This window comes from Propithecus coquereli, unplaced genomic scaffold, assembly GCF_000956105.1.
Source record: "Propithecus coquereli isolate 6110/MARCELLA unplaced genomic scaffold, Pcoq_1.0 Scaffold2, whole genome shotgun sequence".
Classification (NCBI taxonomy): Eukaryota; Metazoa; Chordata; class Mammalia; order Primates; family Indriidae; genus Propithecus; species Propithecus coquereli.
Window position 1 is genome coordinate 16,761,832 of NW_012144966.1, and position 21,813 is coordinate 16,783,644.

General features: G+C 36.2%; 1 protein-coding gene across 1 annotated transcript in view; it reads left to right on the forward strand.

The window, feature by feature from the left end:
* Positions 1–21,813, forward strand: part of CNGB3 (cyclic nucleotide gated channel beta 3) — a 168,624-nt gene that overhangs the window by 95,309 nt on the left and 51,502 nt on the right. The window contains 5 exon segments of the mRNA XM_012643595.1: positions 243–360; positions 1,098–1,220; positions 12,566–12,707; positions 16,883–17,042; positions 19,440–19,537. Coding sequence (XP_012499049.1) covers positions 243–360; positions 1,098–1,220; positions 12,566–12,707; positions 16,883–17,042; positions 19,440–19,537 — 641 coding nt within the window.

Here is a 21,813-nt window from a genome sequence, read left to right on the forward strand (position 1 = left end):
CGCGCCCAGCCTAAAAGAAATGTTTTTTAAGCTTGATTTTCAATAAGCATTACAAATAAAAATATAACTAGAGGGTAGAAATACAATAAAGCAAAAATCTCTGAAAGTTAAGCACCATACTATAAAATGTACTTCCCAAAGGAAAATATCACTAAACAAGATCTAGCTTTTTAAGAAGACATATGAATAAAATTATTTTTACTAACAAATAAAACCTATTTCTTATAGCTTTATTTAAATAGATGTATCTAAGACTAACATACTTTTGGATTTCTTTTGCTTGTTTTCTACATAGTACACTTCATTTTTTGAGTTTAATCATCACCTAGAGTCTATAATGGACAAAGCGTACATCTACAGGTAAAGTATAACTCACAATACTTGGGTGGAGGGGAAAACGCAATGGTATAACATTTTAGACAGCATTTAGCAGGAATGTGACTTCCCTGTTAAAGAAAAGGAAATAATTTCAGATTTTGGCAATATAAAATATAGGAGTATGTTCTGCAACAGATTTGGATATTTTAAATGAAATAAAAGTATGAAAATCTTAACAGGTTTTAGAAGAATATTAGATTAAAAAATAGGAGTTATTACCTGCTTCAGTCAAAATAAGTACAGAAAAACATGCTCTTTCGAAAGTTGACTTTCTCTCTCATGACAATCCATTCCTAATCTGAATTTCATTCATTTGCTGATCTGAACTTCACTTGCACAGAGACCTCTAGTTGCAGTTCATTGCAGCATAAAGTCCCACGAGCTTTTCAGAGATATCCAGTTAAATCGGTGTGGCATATTTTATGGGACTCAAATGGAGAGCTGACCCTTGAGGCATGCCTTTCACAGAGTTGACTCATACCATCTGTGAAAAGAAAGGAAGTTTTTTTTTTTTTTACACTCTGTCAGTCCCAGTCAAGACACTGCAGTCAGAAAACATGCAGTGGCACCATCACTTTATACTACACTAATGAAAGTTAACAGTTCACAAATCCAAAGCAAGGGAGTTCAGCAGAGACTTTAAGGAAAAGAAAATGTTAAAATAGGCTGTATTCCAGAAACAACATGAACCTTTATTTTGCATCCATTCTTTCGGACAGAGTCTTTCGAACAACTGGATACTTGCTGTTTACTCTGCACCTTAATGCCTGTATTTATTACTGGGCTTCAAACTATGAAGGAATTGGCACTACTAGATGGGCATATGATGGTGAAGGAAACAAGTAAGTTCTAATTTTGAAAGAAACTTTTATTGATTCTTCTTAACTTTCTGTTTCAGTGTATGAATTTTCTTAAGCCAGTGTTTTTGAAACTGTAGGACATAACCCATTCATAGGCTGTAAAACCTTTTTAGTAGGTCAGTATGTTTTTAACTGAAAGAGAATAGAGGAAAATATTAAGAGAATAGAAAATACCAGAGTCTGTCTGACAGGTAGTAGAAGTGTGTGTGTGTGTGTGTGTGTGTGTGTGTGTGTCTGTGTGTGTGTGTGTGCGTGTATGTATCCTGGGTTAGCTTTTGAAATGCATTTCCTATACTGGGTCATGATCAAAAAAGTTTGAAAGCTTCTACTTTAGACAACCAAGCAGTAAGGTAACTTTTAATAACTCCAATGCTGATTGTTAGTAATGAACAATGTTAATCATTTAGAGGGCAGGTGCATTGGCTAATTAGTTTACCACTGAAGGGTTTTATGGGTTTATGAGTCAGCTATAACCACTAACTCAATTAAACACTTAGAGAGTAACGAGGATCATAAATTAAACTTGACAATTAGGTATGCTAGTGTCCCAGGAATAAAAGAGATCATTTGAAAAATTTAGAGCAGTAGAATCATGACTCAATAATGGCAACTGGGTTATTTAATAGTGAAATTTCCATTTGGAAAGGACTTGGCATGAGGTAGACTCCACTAACTTTCTGCTCCAATGACATGACATTGAACATATAACAAGGCAATGTCCTTACTGGGAAAAAGAGGCCCCAGCATTACCTTGAAGGGCAACTCACTGCAGCCTTGGGATGGAGAGCAATTATAGGATAGAGCAAAGAGAGTGAAAATAACTTTCAAAATGACACACTACCTAGAGTGAGTTGGATGCGTTGAAGGGATTATAACAACATTTTTTGAACTTCTAATCAGAACTGATTTTAAAGAATTTGAAGCCAGAAGTTCCACTGATTGGGAAACACACACACACACACACACACACGAAATCAATTTCCAGAAAGTTTATAACCAAACCTATAAGTTTATAATCAAAATTACTTAGTAATTCTCATCAGAATATAAATTAATTTAAGTAGGAATTTACTTTGATATAAATAAGTAATTTGCACGAAAACTTGAGTAAGATACCAACTATATTAAAGATGGTCTGAAAGTGAGTATGTAACCCAACACCAATAGGTACCTGTGTCTGGTAACTGTTTTTGTCAAATTAGCAAAAAAATAAGGTTGCATCAGAATGCCTTCCAGAAAAAGTGGAGCTATTTCTCTCTTCACACCAGGATGCCTCTTGGCAGAGTTTCTAGGAAGCAGATCTTGTTCCCAGTGCCTCGTACACTGGTATATAATAGACAATATATGTTGGGTATGTGATAAAGGCAGGAAGGAAGAGAGAGAGGGAGTATGGAAAAAAGGAAGGAACAGCTATATTGCATTATAACAAGAAGAAAGAAATTTCAACCTCAACTCATAAGAAACTTAAAGTAAAATGTGCCATTGTTTTAGATTTCTAATTCCAACTACCTGAAGTATTCCCTCTAAAATACAAGATAAATTACCTGTTTTAATTTTTGTTGTTAAGTTACTTGCTGTAATTGGTTGTTTTAAATAAATTTCTAGGTGAATATAATGATAACAGTTTTCAATTGATTGCTGAATTCTCTAAAACATAAGAAACATCTCCAAAGGCTGAAAACAAACTTGTGTACTGAAGCTGGAGTAGAATAGGGAATGAGAGTGTGGTAACCACTAAAGAATAGAAATAGAGGGTAACTTCTTAATCAGTAGAAGAAAAAAAAAATAAGAAAATTAAAAAAGAAAACCAACAATCAGAAAAAAAGACAAAAATAAAAAAAGGCAGTAGTAGGGAGAAGTATAGGGAAGGCAGGATGTAGAAAGCACAAAGTAAGGTGGTAAGAACAATTTAAAATATATCAATATGCACAGTAAATTAATATGGAATAAACTCACCTGCTAATAAAGATTGTCAATTAATATTAGTCAAAATAAGCTTTAAAACAAAAAACATTTTAGGGAAAAAGAAGGTCACTCATGCAACGGTAAAAGGTTTGACTCACCATTGTCAAAAGACAAAATTACAACCAATTTAGTTTAAAGATCTTAATTGGCTTTTATTTGTGATTCTAGAATCAGGCAATACCTCATTCCATAAAGTAGAATGAATATTCTGGTGAGCTGCACAGAGGAGGTTAGCTTTACAGGCAGAAAAGGGCTGAAGGAAGCAAAAATAGAGGAAAAGCAGATTGGTCATTTCCAACTTACTCCTTGTAAAGGTGAAAGCAGAGGGGACTTCCTTATCATGCCAGCTGAACTGGCCTCTTTGGGGATTTGGCTGTTATCTATCTTCTGATTTCTTGGAATGTCAGAATATCAAGTTTCAGCTTGATAACATAGAACTTCAGCATGGTTAACTCCATTTTGGTCTGGGCTGTTTGGCCTAGTACAGGAGTTCAGTCCCAACCAATGGGCTTTCATAAATTTTATTTAATTCCATCAAGATATTCCAATTCTAAATATGTATGCACCTAATAGAATGCTTACAATTATTCAAAGGAAATCATAAAGCAAAAATTAACAGAAGAGGAAAATTTGGCCAATGTACCATCAAAGTGTGAGACATCAACACAATTATTGATAGGTCAAGCAATCAAAAACAATTAGTAGACATATAAAAGATTTGAGAACCCAACCAACAAGCTTGATTTAAAGGATACAAATAGAATCTTGTATCCAAGAATTAGAAACCACCCCTTTTTCTTAATCACTCACAGAAAAATTACTAAAAATGATAATTTTCTAGACCAAAAAGCAAATTTCAACACATTTCACAACATTGTTATCATACAACCCATAGTCTCTGATTGTAAAGATAGACATTACCCCATCAGCTCTGCTCTGCTCATTTGGACAGGAGCATTCTCACTCAAAACCAAAGCTCCAATAATCCTGTTACCAACTGTCAGGGACACAGGTTGCCATTCTTGCAAAGAAAATGCTTTCAAAAGCAGCCTTTTTACTTATTTTTTTAGATAATTTGCATATGCAGTTACTAATATCCTTACATTTTCCTAACAGTTTTTAAACATCAACTTCTCCTTATATATTACCCTTTGACCTTGTAAGCCAAGTTTTTGCAATAATTACATAAAACATTTTTTTTAACCTAACCCTATGATGGTTCTGATGACCTGTGAATTGAAGGTTATTTATGAGGCCATTGGATTCGTAAACTTTGCCCTAGTTAGAATTAGGCAGCAGATTGCTGGGCATAAGTAGAACATTGTGAACACTTAAAACAAGTCAAGTTTATTATAATTCCATTAATTGTCATCAAAAAAACAACTTCTATTCATTTCAATAGAAAGCAAGAAGGCATTTTTATTTATATTGAGTGAAAGTTATCCTTCTTTAGACTGTAAAATTTGACAAAGAATGCAAATGGCTAGCTCAAAGGGAAAACACAAATAAGAAATTAAGCTTATGTGACACTTGAAAATGTCCCTAATGTGCTTTCGTCCACATACCTCCCAACTTTATTTATTTTCTGACATAAATTTCCCAATGTGTACAAAACTTCTAACAAATCCATGGTCCCAATCCCTAATGCGTCTTTTCCTTGAAGGAAAGAGAAGAGAAGCAAGCAAGACTGTCATAGAATCATTGACTTTAGTCAGAATAAGGAAGGAGTCAGAATTATTATAACGTAGGGCTAGGGAATTGTAGGTCATTCACCATCTTAATTTTACAGATGAAGAAGATAAGACCTAGATAGATGAAGATATTTATTCAGTATCCCCCGAGTTCAGACACTGGTAAGAGACAGAGAGAGAGAGAGAGAGAGACAGAGAGACAGAGAGAGAAATAATCTTATATTTTAATGCCTAGAAGGATGCCTTGGGATATAACAAAAACACACCAGAGCAAAGCATTCAATGGACCAACAGGGAGATGAAGGACAGCTGGCAGCATGGCAGGGAAGAGTCAGAAGGAGATTAAACAGATGTGCTCACAGATACAGTCTTCCTACATTCTTGTTTCAGTAAGTCTAGGTATGCATGACCATTCACTCACTCATTCATATCAGCCAACACATATTAGTAAGTTCCTATTGTGTGCTAGTAAGTCCACCAATACCTATCTCTGTAGCACTTACATTCTAATAAGACCATTGTCCTTCATAGCCAGTGCTTCCAGTAATAAGTTTATAGAAACCAGGAATTAAGATGGATTCAGGGAGTTAAGAAAGTCCACACATAAAGACAAGTATAGAAAGGGTATTTTAAAAGTGACGTGGTCCACTACATATTCACCACAATGTCTACAATTAAAAACACTGACCATGTCAAGCATTAGGATAACATGGGGTTACTGGACCTCTCATACATTCTCGCAGGGAATATGAAATGATAAAACCATTATTGAAAAAGATCCAACAGTTTCTTTTACAACTAAACATACATCTACCTTACAACTCAAAAATTCCAAGCCTAGATATTTACCCAAGAAAAATGAAAATATTTGTTCATAGAATAACACTTGCACAAGAACATTCACAGAAGTTCTACTCATCATAAATGAGCTGAGGACGGTGGCACACACCTGTATCCCAGCTACTCAGAAGGCTGAGACAAAAGGATCACTAGAGCCTGGGAGTTTGAGGCTGCAGTGAGCTATGATCATGCCATTGCATTTTCCAGCCTCGATGACAAAGCGAGACCCTGTCTCCATTAAAAAAACAAACAAAAAAACAAAAAAAAACCAAGCTTGCAATGAGCTATGATTATCATAACCAAAAACTTGAGATAGCCTAAGTATTCATCCATAGGTGAATAAATACACAATATACATGTGGTACATATACTTATAATGAATACTACTTGGCAATGAAAAGGAATAAATTACTGATAACACACAAGAATATGAATAACTTTCAAAAGCATTATGCTGAGTAAAAGGCACCTTACCACCTTACACAGAAGTATACATATTGTGATTTCATTTATGTGAAGTTCTAAAACAGGCAAAACTAATCTATTGTAGAAAAAAATTAGAACAGTGGTTGCCTTTGGGCAATGGGGCCAGGGATTGACTGGGAAAAAGACTGAGAAAATGTTCTAGATTGATGGCAATATTCTATATCGTGATAGGTCTTTTGGTTGCATTTGTCAAAAATTTATCAAATGATACAAAAATCAGTATCATCTCCATATGCTAACAGTGAACTATCTGAAAAGGAAACTAAGAAAATGATTCCATTTACAATAGCATCAAAAATAATAAAATACTAGGAATAAACAAAAGCTGTGCAAGACATATACACTGAAAACCATAAAACACTGATGAAAGAAATTAAAGCAGACACAAATAAATCAAAAAACCTCCATGTTTTTGGTCTGCAAGAAGTAATACTGTTAAATGTCCAAACTACCCAATCTATAGATTCAATACAATCCCTATCAAAATCCCAATGGCATTTTTTACAGAAATAGAAAAAAACATCCAAAAATTCATAAACACAAAAGACCCCAAATAGCTAAAGCAATTTTGAGCAAAAGGAGCAAAGCTAAAAGCATCATACACCCTAATTTCAAAATGCATCACAAAGCTATTGTGATCAAAACAGTGTGATATTGGCATAAAAAGCAAACATCTAGTCCAATGAAACAGAATAGAGAACCCAGAAATAAACCAACTCATAGATGGTCAACTGATTGTCAACAAGTGTGCCAAGAACATACAGTGGGGAAAGAAAGTCTCTTCAATAAATGGTGTTGGGAAAACTGGATGTCCACATGCAAAAGAACAATATTGGATCCTTATCTTACATCACACACAAAAATTAACTCAAAATGGATTAAAGACTTTAATGTAAGATCTGAAATTGTAAAACTACTAGAAGAAAACCTAGGAGACAATTCCATGACATTGGTCTGGGCAACGATTTTTTGGATATAATCCCAAAAGCACAGGCAATAAAAGCAAAAATAGACAAATGGGATTACATCAAACTAAAAAACTCTTACACAGCAAAGTAAAAATCAGCAAAATAAAAGGCAACATATAAAACAGGAGAAAATATCTACAAACTATATATCTGATAAAGAGTCAATATCCAAAATATATAAGGAAGTCCTATAATTCAATAGCAAAAATAAATAACCTGATTTAAAAATGGGCAAAAGACCTAAAAAAAATTTCTCAAAAGAAGACATACAAGTGTATATGAAAAGGTGCTCAACATCATTAATTATCACAGAAATGCAAATCAAAGCCACCAATGAGATAGCACCTCACACCTATTATGACGGCTACTATCAAAAAACCAAAAGATACCAAATGATAAGGATGTGGAGAAAAGGGAACACTTATATATGGTCAGTGGGAATGCAAATTGGTACAATCACTATGGAAAACAGTATCAAAAAGTTAAAAATAGAACTACTATATGATCCAGCAATTCCACTTCTGTGAATATATCCAGAGGAATTGAAATCAGGATCTCAAAGAGATACCTGCACTCCATGTTGGTTGCAACATTATTTACAATAGCCAAAACATGAAAGCAACCTAAATGTTCCTCAACTGATGAACAAATAAAGACAATGTGGCATACATAGATTAATATATATATACACATATACAATGGAATATTATTCAGCCTTAAATAAGAAGGAAATCCTGCCATTTGCAACAACATAGATAGAACTGAAGGACATTTTGCTGAGTAAAATAAATAAGACACGAAAAGAGAAATACTTTTGCATACACAAAGAGTGCAATGCGCACCATCCGAGAGATGGACACACTTGAAACTCGGACTTGGGGGGGCAGGGGGGGGGCGGGGGGAAAGGGCAACATACATAACCTAAACATCTGTCCCCCCATAATATGCTGAAATAAAAAATAAATAAATAAATAAATAAACTGTAAAAAGAGAAATACTGCACGATCTTATATGTGGAATCTCAAATAGTCAACTTCCTATAAGGAGAGAGTAGGATGGTGGTTACCAGGGGCTGGAGGAAAGGGATAATAGGAAGGTGTTAGTCAGAGAGTACAAAGCTTCAGTTATGCAAGATGAATTAAGTCCTAGAAATCTACTGTATAGTATAATGCCTATAGTTAACAAAACTGTATTTTTTAAAACTCATCAAATGGTACTACTTAAGATTAGTGCTTTTATTGTATGTTCAAAGTAAAAAAAACTCTAAATAAATATTGAACTCCAGTTAACATATATATTCTGAAGTATTCTTTTTAGGAGGAAGTGTCTGACTGTCTAAAAATTACTTTGAAATGCATAAAAAAAATAAAATGCATTTATGGATAAATAAATACAGAAATATGTGACAAAGCAGGAAGAGTAAATGTTAATGGTAGAAGCTAAGTGATGGATATACAGATGATCACTGTAAAATTCTTTCAATTTTTCTGCTTGTTTTAACTGTTTCATTATAAAATATTAGGGGGAATTACATTCACATTGCTTCACAGAGGAAGAATTTCTATTTTCACACTAAATGTTTTTTATGGTTTTATGACAAATTCTGCCTTATTGCTTTAACTTGGAGCATGCTAAAGTATATGTGTGTGTGTATGTATATCATGTATTATATAATTCATGTATCATTTAGTTCATATATTAGATAGTTCATAGTTAGATATTAGATAATTCATGTATTAAATCAACCAGATAGAATCTCTTTGAAAAGATCTATCCTGGGATGTAGATATTAGAGATGGACACACTTGATTAATTAAGCTAATCCCAGAAAATCAATAAGATGCCATCTAATTAAATTACAAATCTTACCTTTGGTTGTACATGTCTAGGTGTAAGACATGACTGAAAAAAGAATCCTAAAATAAATCTCAAAGCATCAGAGCAGAAAACTTCCCATTAACATAGCAGGCTATTTAATATACACAAAAATTGTTCAAGGCTAACCCCTGAGAGCTGGAAAATCAATGCCAAAGTTTCACATTCGATTGTTATTTTTTAACATTAGAAATAAGGAAATGAGAGAAGGTAATTCATATGTTTGTTCCTGTTAATACTACAACAAACGTTGGAGTGACTTTGGAGGAGACAGTATTCCAACACTTATAATGGAGTCGACCATGTAGGGAGAGAACCTGGTCCCTCTCCACTCTTGGGTAGTGTCGGATTTAATAAATTTCCTTAATTTAAAAATACCCACAGGTCCGGACCTATGAAAATAAATCAGGTAATGGAAAAATTATAAATTGGAATTTGAAAAGTTAAAACGCAATCCATAAAATTAATTCCATACTTCTTCAAGGTGGTTCTCTTTGACATCAAGTTCACTATAATATTAGTAAGTCCAAGGAAGCCTGCTAGAAAAAAATCACAGTGGTAATAATTTTATTCTCTTGGCACATTGGTTTCAAATTCTACCAAAGAGTTAATTATTTTTTTCTGTTCCTATAACAACCAAGTTAAAAAAAAAAAATCCCATGTCCTTCAAAAGGTATTGAATTTTAAAATGAGTGATTTCTTCCCAGATCTGTTTTTATTTGAATATTGACTTTGACTGCAGTTTCTTTCTTTCTTTGTAAACTTCAACTTCTTACTACTTGAATGTTTGAAAATCACAAACTATTTTTATAAGAAAAAAGCCACCCTTGTTTAAAGACTAATGCACAGTTACCCAAAGTGCTAATTTTATATGTGGCATACTCACATAAGAAATAAAAGCCCAACCAGGGCAGGATTCTGTAAAAAAAAAAAAATGCTGCTTTTCTATGTCTATTCCACATACTAAAATAGGTAGTCAGAAACCACTAAACCTAAAGGCCCCTCTATAACTGGATATGTTCTTTATATACAGGACTTTTTTTTAAGGATTCAGTGGAAATGCCTGATCTAGACCATGTTATCAGAGCTACGTGGAGTATACCAAATAGTATGCCTAACTGCACAAAATTTACAAAATACATATACAATTTCATCTTAGCTTTCAATGGGGTTACTTCCTGATAAACCCATTATAATTTGAAAATATCATAAGCCAAAAATGTATTTAATACACCTAACCTATTATACTAAATTGCTTAGCCTAGCCTACTTTAAACATGCTCAGAACACTTACATTAGCTTACAGTTGGACAAAATCATCCAACACAAAGCCTATTTTGTAATAACGTGTCGAATAGCTCATGTAATTTATTGAATACTACACTGAAAGTGAAATACAGAATAACTACATAGGTATTCAAAGTACACTTTCTACTGAAAGCATATTGCTTTCGTACCATTTTAAAATTGAACCATATTAAGTTGGGGACTATCTGTATATATGCAGTGGGGTTGTAATACTAACTTCCATTGCCACCTCACTGTGGACTCCATGAAACCCTTAGCCAAATGTAGCTAAGAGAATTGTCATATGTGCTGTTCTAGTCTTTTTTTTTTTTTTTTTTTGAGACAGAGTCTCACTGTGGCGTCAGCCTAGCTCACAGCAACCTCAAACTCCTGGGCTTAAGTGATCCTCCTGCCTCAGCCTCCCGAGTAGCTGGGACTACAGGCATGTGCCACCATGCCTGGCTAATTTTTTCTATATATATTTTTAGTTGTCCGATTAATTTCTTTCTATTTTTAGTAGAGACGGGGTCTCGCTCTTGTTCAGGCTGGTCTTGAACTCCTGAGCTCAAACAATCCGCCCGCCTCGGCCTCCCAGAGTGCTAGGATTACAGGCGTGAGCCACCACGCCCGGCCTATCCTAATCTTTATCAAATTCTTCTCTCATCCTCTTCCTATCTGGGCTGTAATGATCTCCCCCTTTTCATTTGCAATTGCTCAAGTACAGAAACTTTATCAAGTATATTTCTGAGCATACTTGGTTTTCTTGAATACTAAATTTCTAGAAAAAGTACTCATTGTACCCAATAGTAATTTTCCTGTTAAGATGGAGCTCAGTTCTCCAGTCTCTGCCATGGTTTATATATTCAATACTATAATAAAATGTGGATAGAAAAATAAAGGAGGTATTTATCTGTTTTATTTCCCATTATTAAAAACAATTGGATCTAAACTATAAAAGGTTGCATAAATATACTTAATCTCTATAATATTCCCACAAATCACTAGTGTGGTAAAGATGGCCTTAAATTGTTTTGCTTTTCCTCTAATTGAGAAGTAGATTCAAATTTCTCTTCCCTTGAATCTGGGTTGGCCTTAGTGACTTGCTTGACAAATTAATGTGGCAAATATAGCTATAAGACATTATAGGACTTCTGAGTTATGGGAAACCTTGCAGCTATTGCCTTGGCTGCTATTGCTCTGGGGAAACCAGCTCCCATGTAAGAAATCCATCTACCTTGAAACTGCCATGCTGTGAGGAAGCCCAAGCTAGAAGCCCCAGCTGTTCCAACCATCCCAGCGCAGGCATAGACATGTGAGGTAAGAAGCTACCTTGGGCATTCCAAAAAGCCATAATGTGGAGAAGAACAGAGGAACCTTGCCAACAGTCAGAATCAAGGTCCCAGACATTTGACCTAAATCAAGTCTTCCCAGATATCTCCAGCCATTCGAGTCACTCTGATTGAAGGCCCAGTCATCATGAAACATAAATGAGTCATCTCTGCCGGGCCTTGCACAAAATTCTGACCTGCAAAACTTTAAGCCTAATAAAAATGGTGATCGTTTTATACCACTAAATTTTGGGAACAGCTAGTAAACATCTTCCTCGGGTTTAATTCATTGGTCATTTCACAGTGTTTAGTAAGATGTTTACATTGTCACACATGGTGTTTGCCCGTGCTGCCTATAGAAAGAAAATCTTCATCAGGAGGAAATTTGTTATAATTTAGTAGTACTCTATGCTCCCAAGCACAGTAGTATTTGCCCATCAATACATGAGTGAATTAATAAAATGTGGTATGTGTATACCATGGAGTTCTACTCAGCCATAAAAAGCAATGGTGAACTAACACCTCTTGTATTATCCTGGACGGAGCTGGAGCCCATTCTTCGAAGTGAAGTATCACAAGAATGGAAAAACAAGCACCACAGGTACTCACCAGCAAATTGGCACTAATTGATCAACACTTATGTGCACATATGGAAGTAATATTCATCAAGTGTCAGGCAGGTGTGAGGAGGGAGGAGGGGATGGGTAAATTCACACCTAATGGGTACAGTGTGCACTTTCTGGGGCATGGGCGTGCTTGTAGCTCTGACTCTGGCAGTTCAAAGGCAATATATGTAACCAAAGTGTTTGTACCCTGTAATATTCTGAAATAAAAAAAATAGTAATAAAAAAAGAAAAATGCAAAATGTATATCTTCTCTTTTTACAGGTATTTGAGATGTTATTATTGGGCAGTTCGAAGTTTAATTACCATTGGGGGGCTTCCAGAACCAGAAACTTTATTTGAAATTGTTTTTCAACTCTTGAATTTTTTTTCTGGAGTTTTTGTGTTCTCCAGCTTAATTGGTCAGGTAAGTTGAGTGTGAATTCCTAGATACATAGTGCTGTCAATTTTTGAAAGGCTAACAAGTCTTTATAAACTTTATGGAGGAAAAACTTACATCTGTCATGTTCTTTTTATTTTTTTAACTAACTTTCATCTATTTTAATGAGTTGAAGGAGGGTGTGATTGGGACAACAGTACTTTTCCATTTTTAAACCATTAAATCTATCAAAAGACCTGTCAGCAAAGAGCATTACTTTGAACTCTCAGAGAAAGTTGTTTCTAAGTTAACTTTTCACTTAGAGGTTCCTGAAAACCATTAAAAGCTCTCATTTACTTAAACTTCAAATATTGTCATAAATTCACTAGGTTAAAATCAACTTCAGAGGTCATTTAAACCAGAGGCTGTGAAATGCCATCTAAAGTAATTAATAAATCATTGTTTCACAAATGTTTCTTATAGCATCTCCTTGTACTCATTCTCAAAAAATCAATATAGTAAGAAAATAAAACAAATACATAAATAATTATATTAAAGGTAGTTAGCATTGACAAGGGATAGAGCCCAAAATCTTTGTGGATTTCCGGAGTCACAAGAAAGAAAAAGTTTGACAGCATAGCATCTTTAGAAGTTATGCTTCTTTGGAAGGAACTTTACATACTAAATGCTAGAGAGCAAAAAAAAAAAAAAAAACAGGCCATGTTGAGACATTTGTCCCAGGTGACGGGTTAGGCTAAATTATGAAATGATTATTCCCACTAGAGAAATTATTGGTTCCCGCTCACTGACTCTTGCTTTAACAAAATTTAACAATAAAAACTATTCTTTATGATATTTGAAGCTGCTCCCAAATAGTCAAAACTCAAATACTACATCCGTGAGCGTCAAGGGTGAGCTATACATAGGAAGCACTGGAGGAGAGTTTGAAAGCTCTCTATTAGTTCAGAAAAAGGAAGTCTCCCAGGAGCTTTCATGGAGGAGGATACATTTAAAACAGCTTTAAAAACCAGGTAGGATTCAGTAGTGATGGATAGGTAGCTCAATCAATTCAAAACGGTGTGTGAAAAGATGGCCACGTTAAAGCATAGACATGTTTGAGGAAACAGAAAGAGTTCCAGAATAAGCGGAGTGAAGGACACTTGTAAATAAGAGAAATATGTAAGGATAGGATATTTTAAGGGCTCTGAAAGTTAAATTAAAGATGTTGAACTTTATCTTGAAGGCAATGGAAAGTCAGCCAGGGGAGGATGTTGAACGAAGAAATTCAAGGAAGATTAATCAAAATGTAATGAATTGGAGGGGGTGATATTGTTTTAAAATATAGGTTTTATTATTATTTAGGTATGGTAAAGCCAACAGATCAGGAGACAACTGCCACTGAAAAGGTAGTTTGTTATACTCACAGATCCCAAGAGGAGGCAGTACATACCATGCAGGGGGCTAGGAGGATGTTACATGGGGAAGCTCCAGGGGAGGAACAGACCAGGCAGGGTAAGCAGGCTTAGGGTTGGCTGCTTTGAAAAATTTCCACAGGCTCTGGAGTATAGGGGCTGTCTCTAATTGTCTGGTACCAGGCGATGGGGGATGAGGCAGGAGGACAGTGGCCTGAATGTGGGAGCCCACATGAGAGCCTGATACAGAAGGCAGTTGGGGGTATGGGTGCTGGGTTAGTTAATTTGCCTACGAAAGACACACTCAGGAGAGGTGGCCACTAGTTAACGAATTACTAGCTATCTAGTAATTAGCTAACCCTAAGCAAGGCCCTGGATCAGCAAGGCCCCAGATATTAACATATCAAAATACAGAAAATTAAAGCACAGTTAATACAGATACACAGGGATTTGGCAACTCCAGCCTGGACAAGTTAGTGAAATGGAGACAGAGGCTGTAAAGAAAACTCTATTTAGAAAATATATAGGTTCGGGAAGATGAACACCAAGAGTTAACAACTTTAAGTATAAAATATCATAATCATAATGGCTGGGGAGATTGTGTTAACAATCATCGAAATAGGAAGCTCGTTTTAAAGGAAATCAATTGAGATCAATTTGAATGTAAAGAGCAAAAATCACATTATGTCATAATTTCTCATATAATCAATGTGAGGTAGTCACATCACAGTCAATGTTTTCTCAGTTTTGCAGATGAAGAAATTCCAGTTTAAAGAGATTAAGAGGCATCCCTGATTTATACATGCAGTTCATACAGTCATAAGATATAGAACCGTATATAATAATGCTGATAATAACAGTAAAATCTAACATGCACTGAGCACTCTATGTGCAGGGCAACTTTTACAAGACTGAAGAACTATATTTAGCACCAGTTCAATTGTCTTGCTACTCAAAAGTGTAATCTGTCAGCCCATAGCAGCAGCAGCATTTGAAAAATTCGGAATTCAGGACCTACTGAATCAGAAACTTCATTTTAACAAGATCTTCAAGTGATTCATATGCACATGAAGCTTTGAGAAGTGCTGCTTTATACGTCATATCACACCTGCTTTTAAATTGAATTTGAGGTTCCAACAGGAACAAGAAGAAATATCAAGTCGCTGAAAATGTGGTAGTAGAGCACAAGAGAAAGATTGAGGCTGGAGGTACAGATTTGTGCCTTAAACTCTCACAGTGAATAAAAGATGCTGAGAAAGGGAACAGACAGAAACAACAGTAAGACAGCCTGGGACAAAATCTCCCCTCTTTCAAAATTCCCACATATAGCCACACTAATGACTACACCCTGGAACTAATCATCACATTTTAACTGCCACATTCTATTCTCTGATACAACCCGCAGAAACTGACACTTTTTTGCCCTCATACCCCCATGTGCTTCCCTAGCCTGGAACCCAGCATGGAATGTACATCTTCCTCAACTCCCTCACCAGCAAAACCTAACATTACTGAAGGATAGCACACAAACCATTCAGATTATTGTCACTACACATTCTTGGGTCCTCAACACCAATCAATAATTCTCTTAATTGTTCTTGGTTCCCAATTTAACGGTCTCTTAAATCTTCCAACCCAGCCCCTAATATCCCAAGTCTCCCAGTCTCTGGTGATAATGTAGGCCATCTGCCAAGAACGGCATGAAAAACAGAGACCTAGGGATTGACATTGTTGAAGAATATTTGGAAGAGCCACTTTGCCACTAAGAAGTTAGAGGCTCAAAAAGACGTATACAGTTGGACTAACCACATAGCTCCTCAGCAGATACTTTTGATAAGTAGAAGAACCTTTTGACTCTGAAAATGGAAACTAAGGAAGACTTACAATAAAAGAGACATTTAGGCTAGACCTCAAAGAATGAGTAGTTTTTCCATAAGCAGAAAAGGCTCAGCAGCTACTAGAATGAATGAGTGAAGTCTTATGAGTGTGAAAGTAAGGCCCTGGTTTTCCTCCCTATTATAAACCCACAGTCAAAGCAAATTTATAGTCACTTGCTTCCCTCTATGTGAGAGGAAGAGTGGAGCTATATATCTTTTTTGTGCTGAGACCTTAAAGATCAGCTTTTAACCTAGAGTGGGTTTTTATGGTTGAGTTATAAACATCCAAGAACTAAAACCTGACAGTTTCTTAAGAATTGTCACAGCAGTAGATGATGCTTCAGTAATTTCAGCACATTTCAACTTCTGCTGAATACTATGCCTTAAGCATGATGAAATTTGATTTTATCTGTCTAAACAACACAAAGAGAAGTACAGAGGTTGCAATTTCGTGATGAATTGAGTCTATATAGCCAGCCACACTGGATAATCTATGAAGGATGATTTCAAAGTGAAACTCACCAAAATGGACTAGCCATTCTGCCAGATAATTGCTCAACTTCTATGGCACTTTCCTTGCATAAGCACAGCTGTATAATTTTTAAAATATCTACTAACATTTTTGCAATAATATATAAGTTGGCAAAGAAAATTACGTGCAGTCGTATGCATTTTTTGTTCCTGAATCCTCACAAAAATCTCACGTGGTTGGTCCAAAAGGTCTCCTTGTTGTCCTTATTGGGTCAGTGAGAGAATACAATCTACCCTGTATTTTATGGAAATGGGTGAACTTAGGCCACAATATCGGTGTGTTTAAAATCAAGTAATCAAGCCATTAGGAGGGAGTGTATCAAGTGAGAACACTTAATTCAACTTTTATTAACTCTCCCAGTTCCTTTGCTGGGTGTGGAGTGACCTTATTTGTCATTTTTAGATGCGAGATATAATCGGGGCAGCTACAGCCAACCAGAACTACTTCCGCGCCTGCATGGATCATACCACTGCCTACATGAACAATTACTCCATTCCTAAAAGTGTACAAAAGCGAGTTCGGACTTGGTATGAATACACATGGGCCTCTCAAAGAATGCTAGGTAAGCATGGCAGATTACTGATTAAATTCCTGTAAACCTAGTCATATAATAGAAATTCCATAAGGTAGCAGAGACTAATTGGATTTGAACAAAAGATTGAAAAGCAATTAAATGATCTTTAAAGCATTAATTTAATACCATGGGATTTTATTTCTTAAATATGGAGCCCTATCTTACTGGTTACATAAACTTTGGAAGAGAAAAGGCTAAATTTTATTCAATGCCTACTGGATGCTAGGTGTTACACACATTGTCTTATATAGTCGTCACACAAACACAAAAAAAGGGATCAGGAAAATTCAGCATCACCTATCCCTTTAAGAGACGAAAAATCAGAGGCTCCTGAGAAATCTGGCCAAGGACGTAGAGCCAACAAATGGTCTAAATGGAACTCAGACCTGCATCTGTTTTCTTCCAAGCCCTTGCTCTTTCTGTGACATCACTCTCTTACCCAGAGCACGGTACAGTTAGCCCTTGAACAACACAAGAACTAGGAGCACCAACACCCACACAATAGAAAATCCACATATAATGTTTGGATATCCCAAAACTTAACTACTAACGGCGTACTGTTGGCTGGAATCCTTGCCAATAACATAAACAGCCAATTAACACAAATTTTGTATGTTATATGTATAATATACCATACCCTTACAATAAAGTAAACCAGAGAAAAGAAAATGTTATTAAGAAAATCATAAGGATGAGAAAATACATTTGCTATTCATTAAGTGGAAGTGGTTCATAAAGGTCTTCATCCTTGTAATCTTCATGTTGAGTAGTCTGAATAGGAGGAGGAAGAGAGGAGGTTGGTCTTGCTCTCTCAGGGGCGGCAGAAGTGGAAGAAAATCCTTAAATACGTGGACCTGCATCATTCAAATCCATGCCATTCAAGGGTCAATTGTGCTAATAAAGAGCAGCAACCTTTCAGGCCACCCCATCCTGCTACAGGGTGCACAGTTGCTTCTACAAGACCCTAAATAGTTAATGGTGTCTATTATTAGTACCATACCACTGGAATTTAAAATAATTTTTATTAAAGGATATAAAATAAGTTCAAGACAATGCACTAGTTGACAATAATCAAATTCAACTCTTATAATAATTTGTTCCTTACCATATAAAAACAGGAATTAGTGCCACTAAGCAGCCAAAAAGGCTACTGCCTCCAGAATGCAAATGACAATGAGATTCTCCAATTACAAAGGTTCCTAGGACCACACAGGAACCACTTGGTTGTTGATAGTAGGACCTTTTCTTCACCTTTCTCCCAATCTTCAGAGACTCCTGCCTCATGTTTAGAACCTCTTCCTGAATGACCAAACAACATGCCTCTCTCTTGAGCACTTACAGCTACTTGAGGGCATTTGAAGTGGGCAGGAAAAGCAATGATAGGAGTGGTGTCAGGCTTCTTCCCTCACTCCCCTTAGCAGCTGTAGATACTGACCCAGCTCCCTGGCTTAGAACATAACTAGAGACAAACAACCCTCAAAAACAAGGGTCTATGTTTTTACATGGAGGATTTTTATATTTATAATCTGTATTGGAATAAAAATAGGGATATAATAATTTTTCTCTTTTCCAAATAATCTAAGAAAACATCAAAAATAATCTACTTTCAGAAACCCTTGGCACACTAGACATTAATAACAGGCAGTTTTGTTTATGGAACATTTTATTAGCCTGAAGGCCCATCATTTAATTCACATTTAGAAAAACCTGTAATGTATTCACATTCTTGTTATTAAGCAAGTAAATAACAATAATTTGGGTTTACTCACTTAGCACATTTCTTCTTTAGATTCCATGCCAACTGAGCCACCTACCAATTATGCACAATCAAACAAGTCACTTACGGACTCTGTGGGCTTCAGTTCTTTTTGTTTTTCTTCTTTCTGCAAAGTAGGAATAAAAACACTCACCCTTAGGGTTGTCACGAGGCTCAAATAAGAAAATGGGTGTGACAGAGCTCTGCAAGCTTTCAGATTCCACACAGTGTGAATTATTGTTGGCCATCATCAGGGTGTTAGGGCTGGAATTAAGACAATCAGGAAACAAGAACTAGATTCTTCTCCCATCTCAGCTCCTTCACTAGCCTTTGGCCTATGATCATTAAGTTTCATATATTAAAGTTTCAGCATGCATAATGTTCTGGAATTATTCAATACATCATCCAGAGTTAAAATACTCATTTTCTCCCCTGAGCATAGTAGTGTTATTGTAATAGGTAGGTACGGCCAATAGAAGTAATGAAGATAGAGCATTCTATGTGTCTGTTTATGTATAAAAATTGTTTGCATCTTGTTTCCTTCATTTTTTCAATTTTTCTACTTATATTTTGGTGACTTATTTTGTTAATTATTCTGCTTTTGGGGTTGACGTGCTTATCTTGCAAAGATGAGTCCGATTTGCTTGAGACCCTGCCAACTACAGTACAGTTAGCCCTCGCCATCGACATGAACTTCAGCATCATCAACAAAGTTGACTTATTCAAGGCAAGTGCTTTTACCACTAGTAGAAAGACAGTATATCAACTCCTCTGAGAAATCTAAGCTTTTTCTTTATACGGCATTTATGATTTTTGTTGCCTTATACTTTAACAAAGTCAAAACAACCTAGAGAATTTATGTGGAATTAAAGAGTCAAACAAATTACAGGTCTCTCTTCAGCAGATGACTTAATCTTTAGAAGCCTCTCTCTTCTAACTGATGTCAAAGAAGAGTTCTTCAGACTCTTATTGCATTCATTTAAATATAATTAAACTCTATAGCTCTATGTCTTTGCTAGAGTGTGTGTCACCTCCCATTTATGAATGTGCCTTGGCAATGCATGAGAAATCAGGCCCTAGATTAGCTCCGGATTGGCCTGACAGTCAAAGAATCATGCCTAATCATGTCTCCTATTACAGATGCTTTGGATTTAGACTTTTAAAATGGTCAAATTTAAACTTAGAGACTTCATTTATTTTAGGGAAAAAATGTATAACAAAGAAATTTCAAAATTTTGAATATTTTTAATTTTAGTACTCTCTTTTTTTAAACATATAGTGCTTATAACTTTTTCTCACCTAAGATTTAATTGTATGTGGCATTCCCTGATTCATCTGTTCAGTTAATTGAGGAAACAAATATTAAGTTCCTACTATGTTTCAGGTACCATTTTAGCCACTGGGAATACAAAAAACAAGTACAGAAATGGAGCTTAAATTCCAGAAGAAGGGAATGAAAAATAAATACATAACGTGTTGTGGAGGTGATAATGCCATGAACAAAATTAAGCAGATTGAGGAGGATGAGGGTGTCACTGGCCATGAAAGGCCTCTTTGAGGAAGTACCTTTGAGCACCTGAACAGAGAACTGGGGGAAGCAAGGGAGTAAGCTATGCAAGTGTGGGGAGAGGAGGGGGGTTAGGGGAGAAAAGAGAATATTATAGGAGGGTGGATGACATGAAGCCCTGAGCTGGGAACACACTGCAAGGAAGCCAGAGTGGCTGGAGCAAACGCAGAGTGATATAAGCAAGAGTAGTCAGAGAAGAGTTTAAAAAAGGAGGCAGAGGCAAGGGGCAAGTAAATGGAGGTCCTCGGAGGCTGTAGTGCAGACATTGGACTACACTCTGAGATGCAAAGACACTGAGGATCTTGAGCAGAAAGTAACCCATTGAGACTGGTTTGGAAAGGGTTATCCTTCCTCTATGCGGAGAATAAGCAAGGAGGTCAAATGGGAATTTTCATAACCATCTGCAGAAGAGATAGTGGTGACCAGACCCAGGGTTGTCAAACAGTTATTGAGAAGTGACCAAATATTGGCTACATTCAAGGAAGAGGCCATAGTTTTTCCGGTTTGATTATGTGATGGGGGCAAGAGAAAGAAGGAGACCATGGATGACTCCAAGGATTTAGGACTGAGGGACCAGAAAAACAAAGATGTCATTTGCAAAATAGGGAATTTTAGATTAAGTTTAAATTTCGTCTTTGTCTTTGATTGTTGCTATGGTTTGAATGATGATATTCCCTCCAAAATTCATGTTGAAACTCAGTCCCTAATGAAACAGTATTAAAGGGTGTGACCTTTGGGAAGTGATTAAGTCATGAGGGCTCCACCCTCATGCATAGGATTAGCACCCTTATAAAAGAGCTCAAGACCAAGGGAGCACTCTCTTGCCCTTCTGCTATGTGAGGACACAGCATTCTTCTCCTCTGGAGGATGCAGCAACAAGGTGCCCTCCTGGAAGAGAGAGCAGCCCTCACCAGACACCAAACCTGATGGTGCCTCGATCTTGGACTTCCCAGCCTGTAGAACTGTGAGAGATAAATTTCTATTACGTATAAATTACCCACTCTGTGGTATTTTTTTTACAGCAGCACAAAGACAGATGTGTTAGTTTAAGGTAAGTGTTAGACTTTCAGATGGAAATAACATGCAGGCAATATGGTTTATAAATCTGATTTCAAGGGAGAGGTCCATGCTGGAGCCATAAATGGACCTATCAGCATATTAATGCATTTTAAGCCATGCTACTGTATGCAATCACTTACGATGCAAATATAGAAAAGAAAATGTAATCCAGGCAGAAGGATATGTCTTGAAAACAGATAATCAATACCACTGGAGACAAGATGAAGAAGCAGAAGCTGTGTGGGAGAGTGGTCAGGTATAGCCACTCCCAGCACTAGGTTAACCTGTGACTCCATAGAATACTAGAGTTAGGTCGGTATCTTAGGACTCGTTTCTTGATTACGTCCTGTTACAGACGTCCATCAAGATTTTGATGA